Here is an 11,798-nt window from a genome sequence, read left to right as displayed (position 1 = left end):
CCTCAGCCCGGGGAAGCGCGTCCGGGCGGCGGGGCCGGCGCGGCGGCGGAGCTGCGGGACGGACCGGGCCGGGCCTGGCCGGGTACCCTCGTCCCGGTGAGAGCGGCGGTACCGCCAGGTTCACCTGGCGAGGTCGGGGTCGGGAGGCAGCGGCGGAGGGGGAGGCCGCGGGCCCGTGTCCCGCCTCGCTGCTCCGGCGTGGAAATGGAGCTGGGGCAACAAGGGATGGGTTTGGAGGACAGCGAAGGTGGTGGAGGAGCTCGAGGGGAAGCCACACGAGGAGCTGAGGTCACTTGGTCTGGTCAGCCTGGAGAACCGGAGACTGAGGGCAGAGCTCATCGGGGTCTGCAGCTCCTCCCGAGGGGCAGCAGAAGGGCAGCTCCGAGCTCTGCTCTGACAGTGACAGGACCCAGGGGACGGCCGGAGCTGTGTCAGGAGAGGTTTAGGTTGGATTTCAGGGAAAGGTTCTTCCCGCAGAGGGTGCTGGGCACTGCCCAGGCTCCCCAGGGAATGGGCACGGCCCCGAGGCTGCCAGAGCTCCAGGAGCGTTTGGACAGCGCTCTCCAGCACGGGGTGGGATTGTCGGGGTGTCCTGAGTAGGGCCAGGAGTTGGGCTGGATGATCCTTTTGGTTTTCTTCCAGCTCAGAATATTCTGTGAGTTTATGTTTCTGGCTTGACGTCATGCCCCAGTGACACCAGCCCGCGTGGCATCACCCCCGTGGCCCGGTGCCCTCGGCTGCAGTGTAGTCGCGTCGTGTGTCCCACTGCCACCACCAGCCCAGCGGGACCGGGGCTTTTCCACGAGTGAACTTGGAGCACACTGGGGCTGTGGGAGCAGGGTAATGCTAAGTGGAACTTTGTGCCTGGTGGTTTTTAGCTGACAGGGCAAAAAAACCTGTTCTGGTGCGCAGCCGATGCTGTGTCGTGGCAGGTTACCTCGTGACGGGTGTCAGGCAGCCAAGGGATAAGCACAGCAAAACACCGTGTCCTGTCAGGCAGCCAAGGGGTGCGTGCAGGAGAACACCAAATCCCATCAGGCAGCCACGGGACTGTGCACAGGAGAACATCAAATCCCACCAGGGAGCCTCACCCAGCGAGGCTGGCCCTGGTGTCCTGTGGATTTGCTCCTTAGGTTGGTTTTTGCACCGTGGGTGCTGCCATTCCCCTGCAGAGCTTTGGCTGGTGCCAGCAGAAGTGAGCCCTCCCTTGTGGCCTCTCCCATGCTGGGTGCACCCAGAATGGCTCTTGTCAAGACCATGCTATGTTCATAAATCCCACAAGAGTTTCTGCCTGTAGGGCTCTGCCAAATGCATCCCCCTGGTTTGACAGAGGGTCAGAGGGGGCTTGCAAATTGTATTTCTGCAAGACATCAGCAGCCTGTGCTCTGTCTGGTGTGTCTTGGTTTATTGCCTCATGTTACTCCAGGTATGATGTGATGTTATAAGTAGTGAATGTAAAACCATAGAACTTGCAACCTCTTGGGCCCCAATTTTGCAGTGCCATATAAATGTGTGTAATTTTAAGTACTATCAGTGCTTCCACTGACCTCAGTGGGACTACTTAGAGTGCTCTAAGTTAGACACAAATACACTTCTTCAGGGTAGGAGCCAAGGATGACTCATACAAGCGCATGCATCACAGATTTTTATCTTTCCACTGCTATTTGTTGTTACAACTTATGGTTTAATAAAGGTTAAATGTGTTGAGCTCAGCTTCAGGTTCAGTTGTAAAATAGCCAGTTCCTATTCTGACACATTTCATCTTGCTTGAGCTTAACACTTTGTTGAAGAATTGTGATGTTGGCACTGATCACGCTTTATCCTTTTTGGGTCCTTTATCAGCTGCAGCAGCTGTTTTGCATAAGTGCAATGGATGAAGAATATGGATTTTGCAAATCATTTTATTGTTCCCAGCACTCGGCAGCGAGAGATCACTGTCTGCTTAGCAATAATGGCTTTTCCAAAAGACAAACAATTTCTAATAAATCAGACCTTGAAGAATTTAATAGTAAAATTAAATGACCCATCACCAATGGTTTATGCATTATGCAGGCTCAGTGCAAGTATAGTGGAGAGCATATGCAATTACTGAAGATAATTATTCTTATGAGGGAAAATGTTGCTGAGTATTTCTTGTGTTAAATAAATGAGTGAGATTCATAATGTCATTTAGGAGAAACGTCACAGACGCTTGGAAACCTTAACAATTCAAATTTAATAATTTCAAATGACAATAGCACAGGCAGAGTACAAGAGGCACTGGGATTATTCTCTAATAAATCTAACGTTTCAGTTGGGAGGTTATTGTTTTAGAAGACTGTAAGTTATTATGTGCCTGGGATTCGAGGGTGAAGTTGAGGGTTTGTGTTTGCTGCAGAAGTATTGTCTGTTTTAACTGTATCAGGTGCTGTGAAGTCTGATGCATGCAAAAGCTTTTAAATGCATTTTTAGCTAAAGTCAGCTGGGTCATGGGGTGATGTCAGCTGAAGGTCTGGGACCACAGCACCTCGCTTGCCACTGCAAGGTGTGACAGACCTTTAAAGCAACCCAAATGTCAGTGGTCCACAAACTACTACCAGTCCACAGCTTGCCTGTGAGGAGCCTGCACAAGGTCAGTGTCAGCAGTCTTTTGTGGGCTCTGAAACACTGAAAACACCAGAGGTCTAAAAATGGAAGGTTAAAACCACTCCCTCAAACAAAAGAATAGTTGTTATCAACAGCAGCCTTAGTATTGGGTTCTTTTCAGACCTGTGCTGTTGCTGTGGATGGGATGCTCTTCTCCAGAGGCAGCAGGACTCAGTAACACTTTCCCTGAAGTGTAGCTGGTGAAAAACAGGAATGAAAGAGGCCTTGGTAGTGGTTTTAACTGTTTAGCTGTGGGAAAGTAGCTTCTCCAGCACAATGGTATAATTGAGTTCTCTGCAGTAGTCTCATCTTAAATGAAAGGACAAGAGGCATGATAGAAAACAGAGTGGGGCCAATGATTAAAAAAAAAAAAAAAAAAGAAGAAGAAGGCAGATGAAGGGATTGCTGTTTACAGAGAAACAAGTAGGGAGCCTGTTTTCCAGTTTCTCTTGCAGGATTCAGTGGGTGAGTTGGTTAGTCAAGCTTGAAGGAGAGTTGGACGCAGCTGTCTTCTTTGCCTTCTTTGTTAAACTGGTTTTGGCAATAGCCACAACAGAAATGGAAATGGGTCAAATAACACATTTCTCATCAGATGTCAAGTCTGGAATCTGGTTTGACCTTCGGCAAATTAACTTTCACTGAAAAAAATTCCCAGTCTGGATAGCATCTTATCAGCAGAATTCCCCTTTTTGAATATGCTTGGTTTGTCTCTGATGAAAGACAATTACTAGAAATCACCTGGCTTTATGCATATTACATTATTTTTCAGAAGTGCTTTAGATAGTGTTAACTACTAATGCTAGAAGGATGAAAAGTGTCTGCATTATTTATCAAGTAAATGGGTCCCTTTGTGTGGTGATATTTATGAAATTCCATTCCCCTAACATCTGTTATTTGTAGAAGAAAAGATGATAAATTTGAAGTCACACAGTCAATGGTATGAAGTGAGGTATTCTTTAGGATAACATTTGAGCTTGTGGCTTCTGTACTTTGTAAATGGTTTTTTAAGGCTCTGGAGCAGTCTGGATGGAATCATAACTTCAGGGAACACATATTGGATTAGAAATTTTCTTGAATCAGGCTTCCAGGAAAATTGATAACAGATTGTCTCTTTATCAGTGTCATCTCATTTTGTTACAAGTTGGTTTTATTCTGGCTTGTAAAAAAGGAAAATCTGTGTGTGCAGAAGACAGAAAATTAAAGGCTGTATCCGAATGTCTTAAAATATCTTTTGTGCACATCAATTTGAAGAGTATCTAGACAAAACAATTTTTCACATTGCTATGAAGTTTGGCTAGAGAAGACAATGAAGAATATATGACTGCTGAGATGAAGCAGCATAAACGAAAAGATTTTCAACAGGACCTCATTGTAAAACAAACAAGAATAACAGGAAGCAGGCTTAGAAAATGCAGCAGCAACAAGAGAGATTGCAAAAAAGGAAGTATATGTAGACATCAGTGTCCTGATATTCAGAAAGAGACTTCCTCTTGTGGCTGTAGATAACAACCAGGAGACTTTTCCAAGTAATTAAATCATGTTACGTAGTATTTAGACCCCTAATACCAGTTGTGCCCCTAAAATCAAGTAAGTAGATGTAAGTGCTAATAATCAGATGTGTGTGTGTGCTTTGGTTTTTCTCTGGGTGGTAAATGAAAGACTGGCTTTAGAAAACCAGGGCTTAAAAGCACTTTGATATTGGTGGAGAGGGAGGCAGAAATGACATCCTCTTTCTCTCTTTTCTTCCTCTATTAAGAAAGCACTTTTTCTTTGGTAACAAATGCAGAATCCACTTTTAAAGATAATTGTGCATTTCGAGTAGTCTGAACAATTTGTTCTTTTTGCAAAACCTTTTTCCCCTTAATGATTATTATTCCGGAGATTATTTATCTGGTTGGGAAGATGAACATCTAGTGGACTGGAGGCTGTGCTAATGCCTTCTTACCCTCATTTTATTACTGTGTTCTGAGCAAAGCTTTGCTTTGGAACCTCTCAGCTGACAGTTTGTATTACGCTAATCGAAATCTGTTTACTGGAAATTAAATTTGAATACGTGGTAACCTTGCTGTCATTAATAAACTTACTGCTTTATCCTTTTTTTTCAGTTGTACTTCCAGTTTCCACTTCAAATATTCATGGTCTTGAAAGTGCATTTGGATCCCAGACATTTTCCAGCACAGAACAAACCAAGAGCCCCCTCTCCTATCTCAGAGCAAAACAGACAGCTTGATATCATACGACCTCATTTCTCCAAATTAAATGAAAGAATTTTCACTAGCTTTCCATGAAGCTCAGCTATTGCCTGTTAATTTTGACTGTTAGTGCTGATCTTTCAGTTGGATTCACAGTGGAAAATGTAGCTTTTAACAGGACAGTTGCTTTTGGGTCTTTCAATGCATCACTTCATGCAGTGTCTCAAGCTTTAATAAGTTCTCCAGCACACCATGATATCATAGCCAAAGAAGGGACTAGTATTTTAATTGAATGTAAACTGAACATCAGCCAGTATGAACATATCCTTTGGTATAACTCCAGAGGACACCTGCTTGAACAGAAAGATGAAGGTGAGTTTTCCTGCTGTTTTCTATCCATCATTATTCCCCTTTTTTACAGTATTGGAAAACCCCTGGGACTTTATTATAATTTTCTCTTCCTATCCTCCCATTTTTACAATTAGGAGATAAGGAGAGAGCAAAACAAAGCCCTTTGCCCTCTGACATGTTGCATGGGAATTACACCTGAGTACTTCTGTTCCAGCCCATCCATCCTGCTTTGGTGCCCCACAGAATCACCTTGTTCAAGAGTCATCCCAGTATTCCATACAGAAGAAATGAGTCTTCATCTTACCTAATACTAACTGATGGTTTTATTTAGTATTGCTCTGGTTTAAATTATATTTTTCCAAATGCATGAATTAAACACAATTCTCCACAGCTTGTGACTTTATCAGCTGGCAGTTGGTGCTTTAATTTTGTTACAGGATATTTTAAACCATACTTAGTACATGTATTTTTTGGTTTATGCACCAGTAAGACTGTGGAAAGTAACACAATATGTAATGGCCAACGATGGAATTCCTGCTATTTAACCCTTTTGAACTGAAGGGGAATATATTTTCCCAGCCATTGACTCTTACAGTTCTGTCCCTGCAGTTTTCAATTTTAAAAAAGTGTTTTAGAGATGTGTGTGTTTTTCTCTCTGTTAGTATTAATGAAGGTCATCAAACTAATTGATAGGATCTTGTTGGAGGCCATTTTTCTGCCTTAAGTATTCAGTAACCTTTTTGTAGTTATAATGCCATCTGGAGATTAGTTCAAAGTAGAGTAATTAGAAGAATAAGTTATGAAAACAGTTCAAAGTAGAGTAATTAGAAGAAATGAGTTATGGAAACAGTTTCCCCCCTATGTTAAAAATGCACAGCAAATGCTGTATAAAGCTTCTTGTATTGATTTCTTTTTACTTGGGTTTTGCTTGTCAGCACTGCATGCTCAGCAGAAAACTGTCTTGAGAAAATTCTGCGTTCTTTTGCCAACAGAGCCATTTACAGACTGATCTCTTTCATGGGTCACTTGACTTTTGACTCTGAACGTATGGAAAATTAGACTTTATAGAGGACAGTCTTTTAACATCGGGTGAGAAGCCCTAGTTAAGAATTAGGATCCCTGTCAGGAAGAACCAGCAGGCCAGAAACACACTGGAAAGTGCAGATGAGAGAAGGAAGTAAAACCAGTGTAGCAAGCATGCAGAATAATTTACCTTTAAGCAGTAGGATTGGTAAGTGGGTTATGGCTTTCTGTGTCATTTCAGTCCTTGGTGTACTGTTATGATGCTAGAAGTGGACTGCTTACTGCCAAACTTTGACTCCTGTTGATGTTTACCCTGGGATTTTTGTTTCATGAGCTCTGTTTATTTCTTTCCCCTCTGCAGGTGACCGGTGGAGAATTGCTGATTATTCCCTCAACATCACAAAGGTCAGCTTTGCTGACCGGGGCCGGTACACGTGTGCAGGCATTAATCATAACGAGACCTTGTACTACACAGTCACCCTGAGGGTTATCTTCACCTCAGGGGACATGAGTATCTACTACATGATTGTGTGCCTCGTTGCCTTTGCCATCACCCTCATTTTGAACATCACCCGCCTGTGCATGATGAGCAGCCACCTCCGCAAAACGGAGAAGGCCATCAATGAGTTCTTCCGCACGGAAGGGGCTGAGAAGCTGCAGAAGGCTTTTGAGATAGCCAAGCGTATCCCTATCATCACATCTGCCAAAACGCTCGAGCTGGCCAAAGTCACTCAGTTTAAGACCATGGAGTTTGCTCGGTACATCGAAGAGCTCGCCAGGAGCATTCCCCTCCCGCCTCTGATCCTTAACTGCAGGGCGTTCATGGAGGAGATCTTCGAGGCCGTGCGAGTGGATGACCCCGATGAGGTGGGAAAGGAGGACAAGCAGCCCCCCGGCTGCGGGGCCCAGGCCGCGCTGTTCCCCAGGAACCCGGAGATGAAGCGCAGCGATTCCCCGGCCGGCGACTCGGACGATGGCTCCATGAGCGAGCAGGGCCAGGAGATCGCCGTGCAGGTGTCCATCCACCCCCAGGCCCAGGGGCAGAGCATCGACACCGTGTCTCACGGCAGCTGCCACTCTGTGCCTGCCGAGGAAGGCACCTGCTGAGCCCAGTGATCCCCAGGGGGGTGCAGGAAGCTCGGGTGATCCAAGGATAGTGTGAGAAAAGGGTCTGCAAACAAGCTGCCTCGGTCCCATGTGCACAAGAGTTTTCCAAATTGCAAGGTGCCAGAACTAGATCTGAAGTGTGTATTTTCTGTCAGTGTTGATTTAACGATTCGAGTCTGCCAGAAAAGGCCATTTGGAATATTGTGCAGGGGCTTTTCTTTCTAAAGCAGGCTTGCTATATTTAAAATAGTTACACAACAGGAGTTCTTTGTCCTTGGCTCCTTGGTAGCTTTTGATACTTCAGATCTGTGTGAGAAGTGACCAAGCCGAGCAGTACAACTTGCAATAAGAACTTTTCCTTTGTGAGCTCCTTCTTTCCTCACGAAGTTGAGCTGAAATTCCTTTGAGTCAGTGTTGTCCTGATGAATTGAGTTCTGTGCTCTTTTTGAGTTGCCTCGTGGTGCGTGTAGCCCATCAGAACCATGGTGAGCTTGAACAAATCTGTTTTGTGTTGCGTGCTTGTGTGTTGCTATCAAAATGTACTGTACTTAGGAAAAGAATAGTGCCAGGATCTGCTGCTGGATTAAATGAGTTGTTGTCGTTTCAAAGCAGCTTAGAGAACAACCAGGAGGTCTCAGTTTTCTGTGCATCTGCAGGAAACTTGTGTGTATTCTAAAAGCTTGTTGTTTAAACTTGGTGCTGATTGCCAAAGCGCCTTACCCTGGTTCTGTCCCACAGAATGGAGCAGGGACAGCACTGCTGGCACTGCCTGGCTTTTGACTTTGCTGATTTCACTCACTGTAGAAAATCCAAAGTTTTGTATGTATTTGACGTTGTTGTGAGAAAAGGATGACAGTAATCACATAGTGGCATAACTAATAAATGAATTTATCATCTACAGATAGGTGCCAGGCACATCTTTCTGAACAGCATTATAATAAAGCAGGTGAAAAGTAGTGACACTGAGTCGCTCTGCTCTGGCTGGTCCTGTCACAAGGCAGTGGCAGAGAGAGTGGGGGGCTGGCTGAGCTATTTGCCAGCCACTGTTTGCAGGAGTGGAGTGGCTCACTACTAGAGCCCAGCCTCATGTGCTGCAGAGGTGGCAGAAGGGAGAGCTGCAGGTGCTGACATACATACACACAAAAGTACTTCACCAAGGATCTCCCACCTGGCTTCCTCAGCTGTAGAGATCCAACCTCCAGGAATTAGAGTGCAGACAAGAATCTACTTTCTTCTTCCACTCTTTGGTGCTGATTTTTTTTTCTCCTTAACATTTGTATCACTTAAATAGTATTTTATATCCTGTTGAGATTTAGTAGATGTAAAGCTTGTAAGCACTCCACAAATTAATTTCTTACAACTACTGGAAGCATATTGCCATATAATTTTAACAACTTGGCAACAGGAGCACCATTTAATTTCACACAACTCTTTTTTCTTCCCTTATTATTACAGAAATGTCAGTTGAACAAGTGATTCTGGAGGGCTGCTCAGGATTCTTAAGAGGATTTGACATTACATTTACATGAGTAGAGGTGGAAAACAAGCAGGCCCAGTGGTAATAGCAGGGTGGGGCTGTCTGTGGTAATGCATGCTCAGAATGAAGGGGCTGAACGAATTACAGTTACTATGTCAGAGAGAGGAAAATGACAGCATCTATTACCATTTTAAACTACCTTCTGGGGAAATTCCTGCAGTCAGCCACCAGTTAAATCACCCTGGTTGCCTTTGGCCTGTCAGGTTTGTCAGGAAGAAAATTGCTGGCCTTTATTATAGTAACATTCCCACCAGCTTGGTGCCATTTCCAAGACTGTAGCAAACTTTATCTGCTTCAGGGGAATAAAGCCTTCTGTACACACTTCAAGTAGCTGCCTCAACAGTGACTTCTTTTTTTGCTTCCATAGTTTGATAGCACTTTATGTCCAGGTGAAAAGTTTGTACAGTTTTGTGTGACCTGTCTGGTTTCTTTTAAGTTTTTTTGAGGTTATCAGTGTTAAAAGATACTCTGTGGATAAATTCCTATTTCTGTTGGAAGAGAGAAGCTGCTGGCTTCACTTCTGAGCTACAATGGATTCATTGTTGCACATGTGTGAGGGGAGATTTGGGAGTTTGCACCCTTTAGGATGCACTGGTTGAAAGAGGTGAAGGCTACAAGAGAGAATGATCTGTTTCAATCTCCTTTGTGCCACAGGCCATCAGAATGTACCTGCACCTGCCTTATTTGCCCAAAAACAGCTCTCCTTGCTTCTGTGAAACTGTTGCATGATATGCAGCAGTAGCACATTGGATGTGTAACCCCTAAAAACACACGCAGTGAGAGGTGCCACTACAAAATCTAAACCCTATTTAATTGCTTCCTAAGAAGCAGTTATGATTGACAGGTGTCACATCAGAAGTGGCAGCTGACAGGCAGCAGGATGACACTGGAGGTGTGTCAGATGGGTGTCAGGAGAGCAGTTTCTAGAAAGATTTGATCTCTTCTTTGATTTTTTCTGCTTTATTTATGTAGCTCTGAGTTCTTCAGCGCAGTTACCTGATGTCTTCCTGTTGCTTTCTGAGAGGAAAGAATGACCATGCATAAAGGTCCTCAGAAGTGCAGTTGCAGTGTCAATTGCTGGATAGCAAAGCTGAGAGTTTTCCTGAATTACTACAGTATTTTGTTCCTTAAATTAATTTCCTTCCTGGGAAGGAGGTGCTTTTGTAAGGATTTTGGTGTATCAGGAGTACCCTCTGAATGTAGGAACTGATCCTACTCCCACTGAATTCATTTAGAGAGGATTTGGAGCTCTGGTGCATTTCACAGGATTTTTATGCATCTGAAAGCAAGGACGATGGTGATGTTAAATGGTAAAAGTGATTTCCAGAGAATAAAATTTGACACCAGTTTCCAAACAACTTGTGAACTGTTCTAGTTATCCTGAGAGTAGATGTGTGCACTTAAATTTCTTTGATGAATCTAATTGAACATTAACATTGAAAGTGTTTCTCTCTTAACTTTTTTTAGGATGAGGAGATTCTGCAGTGGTTTCCTTGCTTTAAACTAAAGTCTTTGACAATCACAAGGCTATTCTATCTCTTCTTTGTGACTTATTTTAAAAGACCTAAAATCTACTTGTTATCCAAGAGTACCTAAAACTAACTTTGTAGTGATGATTTGCATTACCTGGATTGTAATGTAACTGTTTAATGTAACCACGTAGGATTTCATACTTTCATAAAATGAATTAGTAGATTTGCAGAATAAATTCAAAAGAAAAACCTTGTTCTGGTGGAGTTTTCTGTTTTACAAGTGAGGAGTGCCTGTCTCTCCAAGGTTATGTAGCAGCTGTATTGAGCTCAGCAGAATGTTGTTAATCAACCTGACAGAGGTTACTGGAATATTCAGTCATCTGAAGGACCATTCCTGCTTGACATCACTGTCATTTTTTTTTGTCTTAAAGTCCTCAAGAGCACCTGATAATTGTTCCCAGCTGCATATACAAACAGTTACAGACCTGAAATGGTTTCAGGAAGGTCCTTGTTTACTTCTTTGTTTCACATTTTGTGTGTGACCTTCAGTCACAAATCTGTTTTATTTATTCTCACCTTTTTCACATGATTGTACTATTCCATATTGTAAGCACCTCTCTTTTTGTAATCCCACACCCCAAACACCAAAAATCCACCTTGCTGAGAAACCCTCTGAAGTGCCTTCCAGGGGGTGTGCAAGTGTGAATGAGCAGAATTCACCCACCGTGCTTTTAAAGAGTCTCTGGTTGCCAGTATCTGCACAAGGCAGATAATGGCATTACAGCTGAATGTTTGGGGATTTTCCCATGAGAATCAGCTGCCTAAAGGAAGAATTACTGGACCCATACTCCTCAGGCTAGGTCAATACTCAGTCAGCATCTGCTTTCTATCTCCTTGTTATGAGAGATGCATTAATGATAACGGTTCAGTTTTTTAAAGCTCCTGTAACCTGACCCCTCATGATCCTATCCACAGTGAACAAATTCATCTGCATCCATTTAGAGCACTTTTCCATCTGGTAACAACAGATCATTGAAAAGGGAGCTGCTTTAAGGATGATTGTACTTTAATTCTAGGTGCATGCCTTAAAAAATACATTTTTTTCTTAATGTTACAGCACTTCTGTGAATGAAGTCTCCAGCTGGAGACACAATGGAGACACCATGGTGTCATTCAACTCAGGCAAGTTACAGCTTTATCGACTTCCCTTCAGCCAGGTCATTTCACACCAGCTGAGTCTCCTCTTTTTTTATTGGATAGCAGCTCATTCAGATGTCTCCAAATACTGCCAGCTTTTTTGCATGTGGAAGTGAGAATTGCACCATCATTCAAAAAAAAATCGTTCTGCTAGATGCTGAAATACCAAAAAAGCCCTAAAAGCTGGAAAGTTGTTCTTTATCCCTGGTAAAACAGTACCTATTCTTTGGTCACGCCTGGCTGCCAATGAGCGCAATAATACTGAGCAATTAAGCCTTTCATTTTCGTTAGGCT

At 43.5% G+C, this 11,798-nt stretch overlaps 1 protein-coding gene across 1 annotated transcript; it reads left to right on the top strand.

Moving 5' to 3' along the window:
- The first annotated feature begins 15 nt into the window (after nucleotides 1-15).
- On the top strand, nucleotides 16-10,561 carry MFAP3 (microfibril associated protein 3). Its single transcript, XM_032124707.1, has 3 exons — nucleotides 16-96; nucleotides 4,731-5,189; nucleotides 6,553-10,561. Exons 2-3 carry the CDS (start codon nucleotides 4,910-4,912, stop codon nucleotides 7,296-7,298), a joined length of 1,026 nt encoding a protein of 341 aa, XP_031980598.1. The 5' UTR covers nucleotides 16-96; nucleotides 4,731-4,909; the 3' UTR covers nucleotides 7,299-10,561.
- The last annotated feature ends 1,237 nt before the right edge of the window (nucleotides 10,562-11,798 follow it).

This window comes from Corvus moneduloides, chromosome 15, assembly GCF_009650955.1.
Source record: "Corvus moneduloides isolate bCorMon1 chromosome 15, bCorMon1.pri, whole genome shotgun sequence".
NCBI classification, from domain to species: Eukaryota; Metazoa; Chordata; class Aves; order Passeriformes; family Corvidae; genus Corvus; species Corvus moneduloides.
The sequence above is the reverse complement of the archived record's forward strand: the minus strand, read 5'-3'. Positions and strand labels throughout refer to the sequence as shown.